This window comes from Penicillium samsonianum (assembly GCF_028829775.1).
Source record: "Penicillium samsonianum strain IBT 33392 chromosome Unknown utg000004l_segment0_segment0, whole genome shotgun sequence".
NCBI lineage: Eukaryota > Fungi > Ascomycota > Eurotiomycetes > Eurotiales > Aspergillaceae > Penicillium > Penicillium samsonianum.
In genome coordinates this window covers 3,240,577-3,259,660 of record NW_026643262.1, presented here as the reverse complement: position 1 = coordinate 3,259,660, position 19,084 = coordinate 3,240,577, and the positions used below count along the sequence as shown (strand labels likewise).

At 48.3% G+C, this 19,084-nt stretch overlaps 6 protein-coding genes across 6 annotated transcripts; 3 read left to right on the top strand and 3 right to left on the bottom strand.

Annotated features, from left to right (window-relative positions):
* Window positions 1-1,044: 1,044 nt before the first annotated feature.
* Window positions 1,045-2,507, top strand: N7471_008151 (uncharacterized protein; the record flags this gene model as incomplete). The annotated part of the gene is made up of 4 exons (XM_057280870.1): window positions 1,045-1,165; window positions 1,214-1,588; window positions 1,636-1,973; window positions 2,046-2,507. 4 exons carry the CDS (start codon window positions 1,045-1,047, stop codon window positions 2,505-2,507), a joined length of 1,296 nt encoding a protein of 431 aa, XP_057135130.1.
* Window positions 2,508-2,867: 360 nt separating this feature from the next.
* On the bottom strand, window positions 2,868-3,233 carry N7471_008150 (uncharacterized protein; the record flags this gene model as incomplete). The annotated part of the gene is made up of 1 exon (XM_057280869.1): window positions 2,868-3,233. One exon carries the CDS (start codon window positions 3,231-3,233, stop codon window positions 2,868-2,870), a length of 366 nt encoding a protein of 121 aa, XP_057135129.1.
* Window positions 3,234-4,097: 864 nt separating this feature from the next.
* N7471_008149 (LysM peptidoglycan-binding domain-containing protein) lies at window positions 4,098-5,517 on the bottom strand (the record flags this gene model as incomplete). Its single annotated transcript, XM_057280868.1, has 3 exons — window positions 4,098-5,178; window positions 5,235-5,404; window positions 5,500-5,517. The coding sequence occupies 3 exons, from the start codon at window positions 5,515-5,517 to the stop codon at window positions 4,098-4,100; spliced, it is 1,269 nt and encodes a 422-aa protein (XP_057135128.1).
* A 3,666-nt stretch (window positions 5,518-9,183) lies between these two features.
* N7471_008148 (NADP-dependent oxidoreductase) lies at window positions 9,184-10,456 on the top strand (the record flags this gene model as incomplete). The annotated part of the gene is made up of 5 exons (XM_057280867.1): window positions 9,184-9,359; window positions 9,407-9,522; window positions 9,605-9,745; window positions 9,799-9,930; window positions 9,981-10,456. 5 exons carry the CDS (start codon window positions 9,184-9,186, stop codon window positions 10,454-10,456), a joined length of 1,041 nt encoding a protein of 346 aa, XP_057135127.1.
* Window positions 10,457-11,488: 1,032 nt separating this feature from the next.
* Window positions 11,489-15,342, top strand: N7471_008147 (heavy metal translocating P-type ATPase; the record flags this gene model as incomplete). The annotated part of the gene is made up of 4 exons (XM_057280866.1): window positions 11,489-11,975; window positions 12,041-13,879; window positions 13,939-15,086; window positions 15,232-15,342. The coding sequence occupies 4 exons, from the start codon at window positions 11,489-11,491 to the stop codon at window positions 15,340-15,342; spliced, it is 3,585 nt and encodes a 1,194-aa protein (XP_057135126.1).
* Window positions 15,343-16,976: 1,634 nt separating this feature from the next.
* Window positions 16,977-18,893, bottom strand: N7471_008146 (SIR2-like domain-containing protein; the record flags this gene model as incomplete). The annotated part of the gene is made up of 3 exons (XM_057280865.1): window positions 16,977-17,701; window positions 17,776-18,793; window positions 18,873-18,893. The coding sequence occupies 3 exons, from the start codon at window positions 18,891-18,893 to the stop codon at window positions 16,977-16,979; spliced, it is 1,764 nt and encodes a 587-aa protein (XP_057135125.1).
* Between the last annotated feature and the right edge of the window lie 191 nt (window positions 18,894-19,084).

The window sequence follows — 19,084 nt, the reverse complement described above, 5'->3', positions numbered from 1 at the left end:
ATTACAGTTACACCACCCCAGCCAGGTCTTCTTGGAAGTATTCTAGTACGGTAAATTAACGGTATAACAATAGCTATTGTATCCGATTAAGTGCTCACTGAGTAATCACCCTGTGCTACCTAGGTATGAAATACTCAGTGAGCAGGACCCTGAGCACCCTTATAAAGCGGCGGCACCCCGCATCGGGAAAATCGCGACCGCAGCCTAAAATCCGGTACATACTCGGCCCAGCGCACGGCCCAACACCCGCTGCGCACGGCCGAGTATATGCAGAACCCAACCACTGTTCGAGTACCCTCATATCAGGTTCTTTATTGGATCTTCCACATCACCAAAGGCACACGAGCACGATCATTCCTGTCTTGCGACTTATCAGTCTATCTCAAGTTCCACAACAGTGCATCGTCTGGTCCCATCTGGTCCCACCTGGAAAGCAGGCTGGATATTGGTTCTGCAGCATACGCCGATCCCATCCAGGCAAGACAAGGACAATCCACCGTAAGACAAGGATTCTGCATGATCCTTGTTTTTGTACTCCGTATTCATCGCCTCAATGCCAGTTTTGCTTTTTCGTCCCCGGTCTTCCCTCCGGACTTGTCTTATGTTTTATTCTCCGTGATCAACTGATTTTTTGCACTGCCGAGAACAAATGGAGCGCCTTGAGATACTCTCTTTGGAAAGAGGAAGTATGGCCATTGGAAAAGGCCCCTCCAAATCAAGATGCAAATACCTCCAATGCCTATGACAGCCCGCGTAAAAAAACTGGACACACGGAGCAGGCTTCGCCTAAGGTACGATTCGTTAACGTGATGAAGTTTGCCGAGCTGAGACAGTATACAGCGACTTTTCAATTTCACCCAGATATTCTTTTTCTCACTTACTTACTTGTCGAGTTGGGAAACTCAGGCTTTGTATGAGAGTCTCGTCCCTTGTTGTGCCTCAGCACTAATAACACATCCACTGTTTAGGAATTTGAGCACGGTGCTCTCAAATGGCGGTCCTGAAGCCTTAGCTTGGGGTATAGTGATTGTGGTGTTTGGTGCAATGGCTCAATCTGCCTCGCTAGCCGAGATGGCGTCGATGCAACCAATTGCCGGGGCTCAATATCACTGGACACATTATCTGGCACCGACGATTCAGAAGAAGTTCATCACCTGGATGCAGGGTATGTCACTTGTCGAGTACTGCCTGGCTCAATGCTAACATTATGCAGGTTGGGTGACCTGGTTTGCGTGGATCTCCGTACTGGCCGGTGTTGCCAACATCACTGCCACGATGATCCAGGGCCTAGCGAGTGTGAACTACCCAGACTACGAGCCAAAGCAATGGCACATAACCCTCATCATTGTCGGCATGCTTATTGTCGAAGCTTTGATGAACATGTATACATTTTGGCTGATTCCGTGGATTGAAATGCTGGCGGGCATTCTGCATATCTGCCTTTTGGTTGTGTTCCTGGTCGTATTTACAGCCCTAGCACCCCGTCACAAACCGGAGTTTGTCTTTCTACACACGCAAAGCACTTCAGGCTGGGCGAACTTCCCCGCATGGAACATAGGTCTGCTCACCCCTGTCTGGGGGTTTGTCGGTACGTACACACTACATACTTCGAAGACAGCAAGTTAATCACCGCAGGCTTTGACGGCGCAGTACACATGAGTGAAGAAGTCCGACGAGCAAAACAAGCCGTTCCTAGGTCTATATTTTATACCGTCGTCGCCAACGGTGTCCTGGCATACGCAATGGTCATCTGTATGCTCTTCACAATGGGCTCGGTGGAGGAAGCCCAGAAATCAAGTTTCCCGATAATCGAGATCTGCCGGCAAGCAACTGGGTCTGTGAAAGCTGCCACTGCAATGGTAAGCGGGTTACTTGTGATCTCGCTGTCGGTCAATCTAGCGAGTATCGCGTCTGTCTCCAGATTGACATGGGTGTGGGCACGTGACGGAGCCCTGCCCCAGTGGTTTAGCTATGTACGTATCACCCGCACCAGACGGTGCAATATAAGATGACGTAGAATATATTTGCTGACAAGAACGGGGCAGATCGACCGCAAGCACAACGTGCCAATTCGTGTTGTTTGGCTCCCAGTACTTGTTGTCATGATTCTATCGTGTTTGAACATCGCCGACAGTGCCGCCTGTGGAGCGTTCGTTGCACTGGGGTCGATTGGGCTGTTTATGTCATACTTTATTGCTATTAGTTGCATGGTGCATAATCGGTTTCAGAAGCATGTGGCGCCTCTTGGGGACTGGAATATGGGCATCTGGGGACTTCCGGTTAATGTCTTTGCTTTGGTATATACTGCCTGGGTATTAGTATGGCTGGCATTCCCATCAACGTTACCAGTTACTGGTGAAAACATGAATTATGCCGCACCAATTTTTGGTGCCACTACTTTGTTTGCTTTTGCATATTGGTTTATCAAGGGACGGGCTCGCTGGGAGGGATTGAATAAGGAGGTTATTCGACTGTCTGTGGAAGGGGGAGAACTTCAGTTGAAATGATTTGTTTTTTATTCCTTATTTGCACTACAATCTTCCTGGTAGGAGGATCACTTTTATGGTATATATTTATAGATGAGGCAGACTATGTATTCTCTTGTCATTAATTGCAACTAAGCAATTAGTTCGACTGATATGCAGGGTTTTCAGGTTAGTCGGATGTTTCATTCTACGATACGACAGACAGCCACTGGTTTTCTACTAGATTAAGGCCTTTTGTGCTAGTGTTAAAGTGTCAAAGTAGGAGTATACAATCTATCAAATATTTACAATAGAATATGATTGGATCGGAATAGTTGAAGTTTTTATTTCATAGAATCCACGCCGAAACGACGAGTTTGAAAACATCGAAGCCTGGTATTTCTAATGTTCACGGCCGAAAAGAAGATCCATGTCGATCTCCACGAACCCTTGGTGAATTTCATTCAAGCGCGCCTCTGCAACTTCTCTAGCGGTTGCAAGAACGACAGCACTCGGGGCGTCATAGGGCCCATAAACTGGCATTGAGATACACCGCGGAGTGAGGCGATGGAGAGGCTTAAGGCTGACCTCGGCCTTCCCATCCTTGATTCGACGGATCATACTTTGCATGAGCTTTTCGCTGGAATACGTCCTGTATCTCTCGTGGAAATGCACCGTCACAAAGTAAACGCACTCATAGTCACTCATCTCCCACTCAGGGAGTCCCGGACCCCCGAATCTGTATCTGAACATACCTGGTTGCATCATATTGAGAGTTTCTTGACAGACTTGCTGGCTGTTAGGTTAGTTGTGTGATATATTAAATCGCTGAATAGAATGGCTGGTTATGAACAGGTACACGGGGTTCAAAGTTGTTTAAATAGAAGATCAGAGACAGCCACGATGCCTTTTTGACCATATTCTTTGATTTCGGGCCTTTAGTAGAGACATTGATCTTTCTTTCAAACAATAGCTTTGTCAATTTTCCAATGCATCCCATATGGCCAAAGTCAATGTTGGTCTTTGTCTTCCTTTGTGTCTAACGTACTCACAATAAACTTAATCCCTAGGGACAAGTCACCCGTGGACATGTCCCAATCTGACGAGGGATCAACTTCGGAGGGAAAATCCAAATTAGCAGATATGGAATTTTCAAATCGCATCACAGCTACTCGGACATTCCTATCTCCAGAGACTGCAAATATGTGTGAATGTCCTTCCATCTGTTCTGTTACAAGAGAAGGACGGCCACACTCCTTGCGAGATCCGTTGTAAAACGTGCTCAAGCGCAGCCTAAGTCATAGAGAAAAGCCGTAGTCTTGTGGGTGGTAATTTGTCGATTACAAGCAGCACTAGGCTTATCCATGTCTCTACACGTACTCTACAATGATCAAAGAAAGGTGGAAAGTTTAAATTGTGAAAAAAAAGTTCGCTGGTGTCATTCATCGTAAAAAGACCATGGGCGGGTGCCAGCATCACCAATGGCCAATTTTTGCAGAGCAAGCTCATGCTATGTACAAAGAAGGCACCGCCTTAAAGAGAGGAAGAAGGGTAAAAGTAGATCCAAAAGATCCTGAGAATCAGTGAAAGAAGACAAATAGATCCAAAAGTAGATCCATCAGAGGCTCGAACTTAAGCCTTGATACAGTACTGATATCCGAGCCACAGATCCGAACATTTCTCATCGAGGCCACGGTTCAAGCTGCGGAGATCGGGGAAAGAGATTCCGTCAGTTTCGGTCAACTTTTCGCAGAAATCACCGTCCGTGACGGTGTAGTATTTCTGGCATGATGAGTTGGCGTAGGGGTAGAGAGGGGCTGTTCCAGATGATGAGCTGGGGGCTGTTGGTGCAGCTGTCACGGCTGGCGCGGATTTGGTTGTCCAGGATGGGGTTGCGGTGGGGGTCTGCGCGGCCGCGTGCACGTTCACGTTGGGGGTCCAGGTGGGCGCAGGTGCCACGGGGACGGTCTCGGTGGATGCGGCGGACGATGTCTCGGCTGGCTGGGCGGCTTCGACAGGAGCGGAGGTTTGGATAGGCTCCGCCGTCTCGGTGGGCTGCTCAACAGCGGTCGAGGAAGAGGTCTGGATAGACTCAGCAGTCTCCGTGGGCTGCTCAGCAGCGGTTGAGGAAGAAGAGCTGCTCGAGTCGTCGACACCACCGAGGGCTGACTCCACGCCGCTAGTAATGGTTCCAACGGTAGATTCGATACACTCGGTCACGTCGCCGGCCCAGCCGCGGACACGGTTGGCGATGTCGGAGGCATAGCAGTGGGTTGCGCCGCCCTGGCCGAGGTTGCCGGACGAGTCGATGGAGCCAGAGTTGTAAGTGCGGGCGGCCTTGTAGTACTTGGCCGCTTCTGCGCCGGTCTGGGCCTCATAGCACTGCTTGAGACCGTCGCCCTGGTTGGTTCCAGCGGTGCCGTCTTTGATCATTTGCTTGATCATGGAGGAGGGGCATGGAGTTGTCTTGCTGCCGTCCTTGTTGCAGGAGCCCTCGCCAGCGTGGCTCTGCATGAGACCAGTGTTCAGAACACCGTTGTTCGTGGACTGGACACGAACGCAGCCCTTACTTTCTTGCATAATAGTTGCAAGGATGAATCGAGCGTCGACGCCAGTTTCGCCGGCGATCGACTTGATGTAAGTGTTAATGTCGTTTGTTTCGTCGTCAGAGTTGTCGCAAGATGCGGCAATGAGAATTTGGTTGAGATTCCAGCTGAAAAATACGTTTAGCTCGACGCTCTGCGTTTATTTTCAGGCTGATTTACTCACAGAGTCTCGTACTCCGACCATTGGTTCACGGAAGGCCATCCGTCAGAGGCGTCGCCGGTACCACCCATGATAGCATAGGTGGCAGCGGCGCGACGGTGCAAGGAGTGATGGGGCTTCGCGCCATGGGGAATGGCTTGAATGAGAGTCGGCAGGCTGCCAGCAGCCAGGATCTGTGCGAAATTAGCGATGGTTACATGGTTGGTTGGGGGTGGAGCTGTGGACCATGTCACGCTCGACCACCGGTTCATGCGAAGTATAGACATACCAATGAAGGAAAGAACATTTTGATGGAGGGAATGAGGAACGACGAAATTGAAGCGACAAAGAAACTTTAAAGAACTGTGGAAGAAGCCCTGCTTGCACGGTCGAGAGAAAGAAAAGAGGAAACGGGGGAACGAAAGTATATGTACTCACGAGTAGTTGTGTGCCCTTTGCCCTTCCTTTCTCGTTTGGTAAAGTGATCAGTCGAGGCCCGCAGCGGAATCGAATTACGTTCAGAGGTGGCTGTAAAAGTGGTCCAATAGCGGGCTTTGGGCCTTGCGCGGGAGGGTATAGTACCTGTAAGGGCTGAAACACTGGCCGAGAGGGGACCCGGTCGCCTGGTTAAGGAGCGATTGGTCAGTTTCAGATAGCATTAAGCCCCTGTGGGCGAACCTAGTTGGTCCTTCGAGTTCATGAGGGCGTTCATTGGTGTTCATTAGTGTTCATCACCCCGTTCGTGGGCTGGTGATTGGCCCTATGTGGGGAGGCTAAGATCATCCATGTGGAACTCCGATGACAAAGTTCGTCCTTTTTGCCTCCTCTTCTGGCCCTTCCGGCTGAACAGAGAGAGAGAGAGTTTGAACATTTGAATTCCGGTTGGTTGTGTGTTGTGTTCCTGAATTTCTCCCCTGGTACCTGGATGATTCACCCGTGTCTGCGGGTACTTTCCAGGGTTTAATTGCATGTGACGGGTATCCATGCATCTAGCACTTCATCACTTTATCACATTCGGACTTGAATTGTAAATAGATTTTGGAACTAAGCATGTGGGAACCGTGTCTCGTCCACAAAATAAGACAAAGAGGCGAGGTAATATGTAGGGTTGCATTGCAATGTTCAAATAACCGACGAGGCGCTGGTGGCTGATTGTGGCCTGGTTTCTCAGGCCTATCGAAGGTGATCCTGCCTAATTAGGAATGCCCGTGGTCTCACTCAAACAAAGACGAATTTTTGTTTTTCTTTCCTAATTTACTTATGTTGTAGGCAATTATTCATAGTATGGAGTAGATTTATTGTAGATTTAACTCAACTGATTCCATTCAGTCCTATTAGGACTACTATATCATGCATCATAGTTCTACCCGGACTACAGCCCCATTAGCTTCACCTTTTTTTACTGCAATGACCACGTCCACCCTGCAATTATTAATACACAAGTCACACTACGAGACACGAGCACGATGTAATCGTCAAGGTTATCCATAGTGCAGTGGGGACGATCAGCCTGCTCTCGGGACAGTCTCACCGGTAAGACAAAGTTCTTTTAACTGTGAACGCGTACTTCTCCGCCCTGCCTAACCCACAATAGAAGGTGAAAGAAGATCACCGTTATTCATTATTTCTTACTCCGTAATCTCTTTGACTTTTACCTCGAAGAGTTTATGTTGTACAGCTGTACGGAGTACGCTTCAGAATGATCATCGATCTATCAAACAATGATTTCGGTCGGATCGCCTCCGGTGCCCAGCCTTCATCACAAATGTACTTTCGGACTTCCGAGGCTGGATCATGCAATTCAATGCGACATCTTTGCACAGGAAGCATGACAGTGATCGGCAGACTGAAGACCCTCACCCACCTAACCAAAAATCTAGGACACGAGGCCAGCCACCAGCGATCTATGATCGCTTTGTAGCACTTTCAGATTGCAATTGCATACGCTCGATCTTTTTGGAATCACCTCTTATTAGAGACTACTAACATATCAAGGCTCGAAATATATGCTTTAAGTCGCTGATCATGCAAAACTCTAAATAGCCTGCAATAACCTGCAAGAAACCCTTCAATATTTGTTTGTTCGAATTCACAATGAGTACTCCCTAGTAACTTATATCCGAAGCATGTACTCCGTATATTTGGTTGATACATATTAAGAAACGGCCACCTGATCTCCGAAATGAGTCCTGCCAGCTCCGTGTTGGCCTAGTCCGTTGTAGAAGCCGGAAACGCCAAGACATGGCGAATACGGCTGGCATACGACACTGTTGGACAATAATTGGAATGTTTGGAACCTCAATGACTAGTTCGTCCACGTGGTTACTCGTTGTACAAGAAGCTAATTGTCACTGTTGTTTTATACAATACACTTCGTGTTTGTCAAAGTAGTCATAATATTAATCTGCTAATATTGTCCCAAAAAGAATTTAATCAATACGGAGTACTATATACATCATAGCTTTAACCTTCTCATGGGGATTTTGGCAGGTTCTTGAAGTCTAATCCTGTGTTCCAGTGTCTCAAGTACGGAGTATGAGATCTCGGATTAGTCCAAGATGGTTGAGGTGAGCCATAAAGATTTGCCGACATGTGCAATAGTACAGAAGCTTGGAGGCTAAGCAAGGTCCTGAAGAATCCGACAATCTTTGATATGTAGAACATCAATAATGATCTGCCCATGGACAATTTGATCCGCAAATCCCAGCCATACTACCTCCGTATGCACAGCCGAAATCAATGTATGAGCGCAGAAATTTCTCAGGGGTATCTTGTACTTTGTAAAAATCCATGATCGTCACTTGCTACAATGGCTAGACTCTGCAGCTATCGTCTCAATTCAAATGATCAGCCCGAACAGCCTCCTACAAGCCAGCCCCTGAGAATCCCAGCCCCTTTTCCCTGTCTATGGTGGAAAATTTGCGGAGTACAATGTAGCGAGAAGCCTGACATCATGCGTACAAATGTTGTACTCTGCACTCCGTACTCCGTACATATGTGGCGATTAGAACCCCCGTTAGCACAGTGACCGATCAATAGGCCATCTTTGTCAACCTGAGTCGTTTTTGCTTCTAGCCATTTACCTTAGGCAGCGCAGGGCTCGTGCACATAGAGATTGTATTTCACGCCGATACGAGTAGTGTTTATCGGCATCGCACATGAGATACAGGTCTACTCAGTACCGTACGCTATATACATAGTCCAGCGGTCAGCATTCACGATAGAGACCTGTTGCATCATATCGCAGTGGAATGTCTAGTCAATATTAAAGCCAGTCTCGTACATTGACCTCTCCAAGTCATATGACACCTATTGTATATCTTGAGTTGAAATGTGGTGAATTTTGCGTTGAGTGGATGATGATATCCATGGGTAACAGAATAAGGACCCAAGGCTTGGTGGTGACGTATCCACCCGTGGACCTACAGGTGCACGCTTCCAACCGGGATGGTTCGCCGGCATACAAACTCGCACCCAAGAGCTTAGCTATATATGTTTTAGGTATTCATACGCTTTTTCTCCTGCTCCTAGGCCTTTGATTGCGAGCTTTGTGTCGTGATATGCATTTTGTAGAAAATTGATGGAGTTGTGTGTGGGGCAACTTGGCATTAAAGGTACACTAACAAATGTACCATCTTGCACACCCCAACGAACAAAATGTGTCCAAAACTTCTTCCCGCAATACTACTGATTTTGATTAATTGATGATATCTCGAAGATTCCATGTTGGTTAAATCTTTGCGACGTGTTATCGTAAAAATTGATTGAGAACCGCGGCATGTTGAATAATCTCAGCCTCTGCACGGTATCGGAGAGATAGTTGACCCGTTGATGTGGGTCCGGAGTTGAACTATGACGGATCCAGCATCTGGACCCTTATTTTACTTGAACCCTTAACCCATTTATATAGTGTGGTCGCGACATTCATTTTTTTTTTCATATTTCTACATCTCGCTGAAAATTTCAACCAGATATGTTGTCCTTGAACATTCCATCATACTCAAATCCATCGGGGTACCAGCTTTCTGAGTTGGCCAAACCGGAGCTCAGCGACCCAAAAGATGTGATCATTAAGGTTCATGCAGCGAGCATCAATCCAATCGACGTGAAGAAGGCCGATGGAATGCTGAAGTTGGCGATAAAAGACACGTACGTGATCCCACGTACATTGCGAGAAGCATACCTGACATGAATAGCTTTCCATATAAAATCGGCTATGACTGTGCCGGTATAGTCACAGAAGTTGGATCGGATGTGACCCGGTTTCAAGTCGGGGCTGAAGTCTACACTAGACTACCGGAGATTTCTCGAGGTATGTGCTGGGCCGACGATCAAATAAGATCCCACTGACATTCGATTACTAGGATCTTGCAGTGAATTTGTCAGATGTACAGAGAAACACATTGCCCTAAAGCCGCCGTCATTGTCGTTCGAGGATGCAGCTTCAATCCCTCTGGCAGCAATGACTGCACTTCAAGCACTCAAAAAATACAAAGGAGATCTGGCTGGAAAGACTGTCTTTGTGCCCGCCGGCCGTATGTTGCTTGTGTCCTGCAAACTGTTGTCTATGAGTCTAACATGATTAAAGTGAGTGGCACAGGTCTATTTGCATGCCAATTGGCAAAGAATGTCTTCCATGCAGGCAAGGTCATCACCACAGTCTCAACTTCAAAGGTGGAAAAGGTCAACGAGCTCCTAGGCGAGGGAACGGTCGACGAGAGTAAGCACTCAAATTCCGCTTAGACAAAACCCTTACTTACACTTTGATAGTAATCGACTACACGAAATCCGACCCAAGAAAAGTCATCAAGTCTGGCTCCGTGGACTTCCTCTTCGACACAGTTGGTTCTGCAATGGAGAACCTCTGTCTAATGAAACCACAATCTGGATGCATCGTGTCGGTTGCGACCATGCCATCGGGCAATCAGCTCCAGAAATCTTCGATGAACGATCTGCCCCATAAGCCTAAGATTCCTATTGCTGCACGAATGGGACTTAATGCTTTCGATAGTGTCCGTAAACTAAGGGCATGGCGGTGGGGTGTTGAATATTCATATATGTTTCTGGAATCAAGTGGTCGAGATTTGGATGAGTTGACAAGTCATGTTGAGGAACACAGGTTGAGAACGGTGGTTGGAACCACTGCCGAGCTTTCTGACATCGAGGCGGTGCGATCAGCATGCCAAATCGTTTACAGTGGGAAGGGAGGTCTCGGGAAGGTAGTTATCAAAGTTGTCAATTCGTAGTTTTTCCTTTGTCAGATATATAGCAAGATTGCCCATATTTAATCATATACATACATTTACTTGATAATCCCACGGTGAAAAGAACTCAAGTTTATTATCAACTACAGTGATATTCGAAATCAGTTTGAACTCTAATCTCTCTCTCTTTCTTTCCCAAGCGCCGTCGGATGTGCTAAACTGGGTGCCATTCCGAGTCGTCATTAACAGTATTCTTGCTAATGCATACAGTCTAATATTACAGAAAATATATCTTCTTAATACAGCCCCTATTTCTTAACCCTCGTAATCAATGAACATATTTCAGTCACTGCTGGAGATGACAGGGTGCGTTTCCTCGGCGGAAAGCACGCCCAATCACATCATTATATTCGTACGCACGACTAGCCCTTAGGAATGACTGCAGGAAAAAAGGTTTGAGTTATTCGCAGTAAATTCTCACACCACTCCTGCCAGGTGGGTATGTGCGCTATAGACTTAACATGCAAGTTGAAAATTTTCCGAGTGTTTTTCTTCGACTCTCTTATCTCGTTTGGTCAGTGCCTTGTGGTTACATGGTTACACTCCGCCTACGGCGAGTTCCAGTTACTGGTTGGTGTTACTATATTTATATGTATTATGCTTCCCCATTTTTCCTATTTTTGATTCCGAAACTAACAAGATGAAACCGAATTCATAGGAAGAGAATCAGACCAGAAAAACTGAACGATGGTCGCGAGGAAGCAGTGTGGGGTTAGAAGCTTTTGATAAAAGTGGCTCAAATCTGCTCTCATAGGACGCGATTTTGGTTGGATCTCAGTCGTAGTGAAATTCGATTGGCTGTATAGATAGAACGGGATCTGACTTGGACCGTGGGGCCAGCTGACATGACCCCGATGCGGGCACCATACTACCTAAGCCCGCTAAATCCACAAGCAACTGAAGACCAGAGTTTTAACACACTTCTTTTTCCCACCCTGAAGATTCGACGAGGAGCTGTTACCATTACAACTTCCAACTGAAGTCGTACCGTTGAAAGCTGGTCCCGGTTCCAAAATGGTTGGGTCTGAACCTGGGCCAGGTGCCCATTCCCGGAGTCGTACCACGATGTTCCTGTTGTCAAACCTTCATTGTGGATCTTGCGTGTCAAGCATTGAAGAGACTCTTTTCCGGCTTGTCCCAAGACCTAGCTCGGTGGATTCGTCTGTTGTCTCTCAGACTGTCACGGTTCGCCACCTTCCAACTTTACCTGAGTCAACTCTATCAAAAGCGCTTGTGGATGCTGGGTTTGACATTTACAATGTGATCCGAGAAGCGGAAACTGGGCCCAATACTGACGATGGCACCCCCAACGAGAGCGCTTTGGCAGAGCAAGACGGATGGATCGATCGGGCCGTGGAGAGATGGTCGAAGCGCTATAAGTCAGCCAATAAGTCTGAAAAGAAAAGAATAGCCAGACACATTGAACGATGCGATATTTGCCGTGCAGAAAAAGGGGCGAACTTGGATGAGAAAATACTTTCCGCTTCCACCGCAGGGCAAGGTAAGAGTTTCGAATAAACTACAATTTTGGCGACACAGATAGCGACAGAAACTAATATATGAAAGTAGGTGCAACAAACGAACTTTTCGTTGTTGTCGAATCTACAGATTCTCCGAAGGCTGTGAAAGTGACCATATCTATTGTGGGGATGACTTGCGGCACCTGCGTTGGCAAGATCTCCGAAGCACTCGAGATGCAATCATGGGTACAGTCTGTGAATGTTACTCTTCTTACCAATAGTGCTGTAGTTACGATTCGGGACAGAGGCCACGTTGCGGATATCCTCCAGGCCATAGAAGACGTGGGATATGAGGCGACAGTAGAACAGATCGATGAACGTCCTGATCTACGGGAGACCGACTGCGAGCCGAAGACTACCACTTTGCGAGCATCATATTCTGTGGGTGGGATGACCTGTAGTAGCTGTATTGGGGCGATCAAAGGGGCGCTCAATAAATTTGGCTGGATAAAAACGGTTGACATAAACCTCCTATCAAACAGCGCTACGGTCATATTCGAAGGAAAAGATCACCTGCCTGAGATTGCGGGGGTTATTGAGGAGATTGGTTACGAGGCTACCCTGAATGACGTGAAAGAACTGGACCGTAAATTATATCAAAATCGGCGGAGAGAGATCGCAATCCACGTCAGTGGAATGTACTGTGACCATTGCCCTCCTCGAATCATTGGCTATCTGAAGCAGTGTGCTGGGGAAATAACTGTTGATAAAATGTTGAGTATGACCGATCCGATCTTGAAGGTCAGCTATACGCCGAACACCCCAGGCTTCACCATTCGGCACATCCTAGCTTCGATCCCAACGGCGGACCCCAATTTGAAGGCATCCCTTTATCATCCTCCAACGTTGGAAGAGCGCTCACAAAGGATCAATGCTCGCGAGCAACGACGTCTTCTACTTCGGACTGCTCTTTCTGTCGCTGTTGCTATTCCAACCTTTCTCATTACGATCGTCTTTATGAGCTTGGTACCGTCAGGGAATACTGTTCGCCAATTTTTGATGCGGCCGATGTGGTCTGGTGAAGTGCAGCGTGGAGATTGGGCTTCGTTTCTCATGGCTTGCCCTGTATACTTCTTTGCCGCTGATATCTTCCATCGTCGGGCATTAAAGGAGGTATTCGCTATGTGGAAGCCTGGGAGCACAACGCCGATGCTCCAAAGGTTCTACCGTTTTGGAAGCATGAATATGCTCATATCCTTGGGCACCTCTATTGCGTTCTTCTCGTCTGTCGCGGAATTAGCCATGGCAGCTACGCATTCGCCAAGTTTGGCAACGAAATCCAACCGCGCGAGTTATTTTGACTCGGTCATCTTTCTGACCATGTTTCTACTCATTGGAAAGCTCATCGAAGCGTACAGCAGAGCAAAGACAGGAGATGCTGTTACAATGCTGACGAAGCTTCGGCCAACGGAGGCCACACTTGTTCATGGAGAATCCGGAGAGCAGGCGAAACAAATTAGTGCAGACCTTCTGGAAATTGGTGACATCGTCAGAGTTCCGCACGGCAGTTCTCCGCCATGCGATGGCCACATTATCGAGGGCGAGGCTTGTTTTGATGAATCAAGCCTTACAGGCGAGTCGAGACCGGTGAAGAAGTCGGTTCGTGACGAGGTCTTTTCGGGTACCGTGAACAATGGCGGTCCCATCTCTATCCGAGCTAGTGGCATTTCTGGAGCGTCTATGTTGGATCAAATCGTCGATGTGGTCAGGGAAGGCCAAACTCGACGCGCCCCAGTTGAACGTGTAGCGGACATTCTGACTAGCTATTTTGTACCTGTCGTCACACTCATTGCCATTTCCACATGGGCCGTGTGGCTTTGCCTGGGCCTCTCTGGCGTACTTCCAGATTATTATCTCGATATCGATAGGGGGGTTGGCCACTTTGGTCATTACAATTTGCCATCGCCGTCTTCGTCATAGCCTGCCCATGTGGTATCGCCCTAGCCGCTCCAACTGCTCTCTTTGTTGGTGGTGGCCTGGCCGCTCAAAACGGGATCCTTGTTAAAGGTGGAGGAGAAGCGTTCCAAGAAGCCAGTGGACTGGATTGCGTCGTCTTCGATAAAACTGGCACCTTGACACAGGGCGGTGAACCGGTGATCACAGACCACGAGGTTGTGCCTGGTGCTGATGAAGGTTTGATTCGGGACATGATCAAAAGACTAGAGGAAAACAGCAACCATCCAATCGCGAAAGCTGTTGTCTCATTTTGCCAGTCGGAAAAGACAACATCGGTACAAGTGGAAAACATGGATGAGATCGCCGGCAAGGGTATGGAAGGGACATTCTCAACTATGAAGCAGACCGTAATGATCATTATCGGGAACGAGGCTCTCATGGCTGATTACAATGTCCATATCCCAAACTCCACCGCGCAAACACTTCACACCTGGAAAGCTCAAGGCAAATCGATCTCGTTGGTTGCCATGAAAGTCACCTCGAGTGATGGAACTGGGCTACCACTTACTGTCTCTACATCGTGGGACTTTGTGATGGCCCTCGCAATTTCTGATCCTATACGACGAGAAGCCTTTGCTACTATCGAGGCGCTGAAAAGGAGAGGAATAGACGTTTGGATGCTATCCGGAGATAACCAGACAACCGCAACTGCTGTTGGTCGAATGGTCGGCATCCCCGAGGAGAACATAATTGCGAGTGTGCTTCCCGGGCAGAAAGCCGAAAAAATTCAGTCCCTCCAAATGACGTTGAAAGCCTCCCGGAATGCATTTGGAAGAACACTTGAATACACACATAGGAGGGCGACGATCGCTATGGTAGGCGATGGGATAAATGACTCCCCCGCCTTGACAATGGCAGATGTGGGAGTTGCGATCGGTTCTGGATCCGACATTGCCATCTCCTCTGCTGATTTCGTTCTTGTTTCGTCTCGGTTAGACTCATTGCTGATACTGATTGATCTCAGTCGCATTGTGTTTAAGAGGGTCAAGTTTAACTTCGCATGGGCATTGGTTTATAATCTCATCGCCTTACCTGTGGCTGCTGGAGTTTTATATCCTGTCAAAGCCAGTGGAGGTCATGTTAGACTCGACCCGGTTTGGGCCAGTTTAGCAATGGCGCTGAGCAGCGTGAGTGTTGTATGTAGCAGCCTACTTTTGAGGAGCAGGGTGCCAGGGATTGGATTTAGATTGTCGCAAGATCGCCATCACGAGTAGAGATTGAGAGTTACAATTGAAAAATTGAAACTGCGTGATTCATTGGGTAAATCTGCATGTCGCACAGTTGCTCCTTGACGAGCTATCTCCTTTTTCAATAAAGGGCGTCGCTGATGGTGGAATGTGGTATGGATACATTGAATTCATCCACCGAGGCAATATTTCAAACACGCCATAGCAGAAGCAGTTAGTACACGACCAATGAGAAACGGGCGTGGCAAAAGCAGCGTATATAGAAAAAGCAATGCGGACGCACCCGCGGCCGTGTTTACTACAAAGCCTTCCTCTCCCTACGTTTGTTTCAGGGCATCGCATCTCAGAACGTATTTGATTTCAGAGTCATTGTAAAATACTGTAAATCTCCTACGAATGTTCTCGAAGGGGTGGGGAGAGATCTGGCGGTGTGGCTTGATCTACCTCAAGCACCACTCTCTTCCTATCCTCCAGTCTTTGTCTTCATCTGTCTCTTTCCATGACAAAGGCTGTGGTACTGCTGTAGAGAACTAACCCTGGTAGGTTAATATGGTTCTCATTTATGTTGTTTCAAGGAGCCTATCCACACTGCTTCTTCTATTCGCTCCTGGTGTATGCTCGCTTGGAACCGCCCACATAAGCTGACGCAGGCTCCCGAACTTCGATCATGTGTAGATATAAATGATAGCCCATGTCATGCTGACTACATCTCTCAGGCCCAAGATCTTGAACCATGGGAGCAGGATTCACAATATACACCTACCCCGGGATACTTCCGAAGCCCTTACGCTAATCCATCCACTTGTAGTCCCTCCCCATCTATCCTGCTCGACGATGAACACAATACCGCAAGCCGATGCCGACCAAAATACTTTATCAGTGCTCTAGGAATCTGAGTGGGAATAAGGCCAGACCTACGACGAGTATCCGCCAAGTTGCATCCACGACTTCATAGAATGACGGGTCACCCTCAACAACAAGGCCGTGGTAAAGGACACGGAAGAAGACCTGGTATTGGTCCCGAGCGCCTACTAGCAGCGGTTCCTAGAGCAGAAGCTACAGACTGTCCGAGAGAAAGTCTCCCGCAACAAGAGGGTCAGAGTCAATAACACGGCGATTGTTGTGTCAGTCAACGATCGGTCCCAGCGTGATCTGACCAGGCGCTTAATAAGACCGACGTTGTCTCGACACCAATCCAAAAACAACAAGTGACTCACGCTGAGTGCTTGTTTCAACTACGTAGAGGATTGTACTTCTCTGTCCGATAATCGGAAAGGGGAGAAGAGAGCGAAATCGTCTATCACAAAGAGGATGCTCGATGATTGAGATTCGCAGCTAGATGCTGAAGAAAATGCATGTTGTCAGCAAGCAATTTGGCGCCGCTTTCATGACGTGATGAAATGCGATTGAGCTGCATGCCACCAAGCCCCCGACTGCTGCCTAGATCCAGTGGGGAAAAAGCATTATCAACTCCGCACACAATCCCTTAAGCGACCGGTTACCTACGCCGAGAAAGGTGGTGTTCCGGAGACGCATAAAGATGTTTCCGACGAAATCCGGGACGAGATATACATGGAAAAGCAGCAGCGGCTGGAGAAAGACAAGCGAAAAACCGGTAACATTCTCGGGGATGGCACGCCGTATCCACCTATCAACATCAATGTTCTCCCATCTCCCCCTCCTGGATTTAACGTGACGGCCTCTAATGTGGCTGCCGCACCAAGCAGCCCGAAAGAGACACATCCATTGAAAATTCCCGGGTCAGAGACGTAGCTGTCAAAAGAATTTATGCTTGAATGGATGAGATATTCTTCTGTAAATATTCTGCATCCTAGCTTGTTAGTCCAGCGCCCTCACTGTATTAGGTAGACCACGCTCACGTTTACATGATGGACAATAGTGCAGCCACCTTTTTGTGGTTTGGGTGAGACCTTTACCATCGGCGTAAATTTCATAGTGGTCTGAGATGGGCCTTTGATCGGCGCACGCACAACAGAGCCCTATAGAAGCCAGCTGGCATGCTATTGATGTTTTATGCTCGCAGAAGTCACGTCTGGATGCGATGTTCTCACAGTTCTGGAGCAACCGTTTTGTTGCCAGCATGTGGCCCTTCTCAGCTGCCTTCTGGAACGCTTCATCAATATCTCTAACATTGCCCATAGCGCCATAGGAATTGGTACTGAGGCGAGTGATTCTATGGAGCGTGTTTACATTCCAGACCTGGATAGTCTTGTCATCTGCAGCCGAGGCAAGTGTTGTGGAGTCTGGCGAGAATGCGACGGCCTCGACGCAGCCTCTATGGCCTTCGAGGGTTTGATGAAGCGTGCCCGTCTTTTGGAATATCTCTGCTTCGGCCTTTCGGTTGCCTTTCGACGAGCGCATGAGTCCTGAGCCTTCCTCGCACAAGGCGGTTGGCGACATACGTGTTGTTGCATCGAAAGGGGCATGTGGGTCGGCAGGCGCCGCCGCTAAGGGAGGGGCATCTACTCTAACTCTTGGAACAGGAGGTAGTGTTGAGGTGATCGGTGGGTTGGCCCGGTGACGGAGGTTTATCTCCGCATTCGCTAAATTGTCAGTTCGAGGAAAGAAGAGCTTTGTTGCGCAAAGATGGATGGCTCGAATATGCTAATCTACTCACGAGTGCCGTCTGAGCTCCCGCTCGGATCCAACAACAGGTCATCCAGCCATTGTGCAATGTCCTCGAACTCCGCGACATGGACCTTTCTCAAAGGCAAGCCTTCTAGCTCTGGATAATCATCCCCTTTTTTAAGCAAGATGTAGTGGCCGTAGCTAACATCCCTCTGCTGCTTACCAAGCCACTGCAAGAGTTGGCCAAAGTTGGGATCGTCTACGCCCGCTCCACAGCCAACAAACACCACCGTCCTCCCCTTCAACATGTCTTCCAACGTCTGTCGCACGTCGTTGTCTTTACGCTGGACCTCATAGTACTGTCGGGAATCCAACACAATATGCTTTGTGTTCTCCCAGTAGCCGTGGGGGGGAAGGACCGTGTCGGATAACTCTCTCCGGTTGAAGCGCACGAGTCGCTGCGGCTGAGAGCCATCGAGGGGTTGCAAACCGCAATGGCGCTCGATCAAGCCGTCGTAGTTTGTTGTCATAAGGGTAACACCGGCTTCGTGGAGTTTATTCAGACTATCGAGAATGGCGGGATATTTCACGTAGTCATAGAGCGTTTCGAATTGTGTGCTAAACCAATCTGCAAAATAGTCAGGTGTATCTATAGATTGTGTGCCCATAAATTGTGTCAGTGTACTAGCGACGTAGAGGACCTCTTCCACTGTGCGGTCTTTGTCGTCGAGCATCTTCGCTGCTTGGGCAAATTTCCTCTGGTTGTCCCTGTAGAAACTCGGCTTTTGTCTCTGGAGGTAGCCGAAGCCATTGTCAATAAAGCCCGCCCACTTCAATCGGTCTCGGGTTTCCCCGTCATCATTCCTCGTCGAGAAGAGAGTCACGCCTGAACCAACGCATATGACTAGGTTTCGGTTTTTTCGAATCTTTCGAAGTTTTTGCACGGCCTCGCGCTCTAGGCGCATCGCTTCCTCATCTTGCTCCTTGACCCTTGCCAGACTCCTAGCTTCCTGGGCCGCCTCTTCTGGAGTGGAATCGGCCATGATAGTCGAATTGAGCGGACCCTGCTGCGGTAGTATTCGCAGAAGTTATTCGACGGTCCAGAATTGACAGGTTCGAGGCTGGCACTGCCGTCTGCGTACTCACCGAAGTTAAATCGCTGACCATCTCTTGTATGCGCAGATCAAAGTAGGGCCCAATTGGACCGCTCAAAGGAGGCTAGATACCCTGGAAAAGCAGGCTGGCCTGAATGGGAAGCGTCGGACAACAAGGACCTACGCAGCGGTGAAACAACGGTAGAGTGCGCAATCAGCTTACGTTGGGAACGTATTGGGCCGGATTGAGCAGTTGAAGAGAAG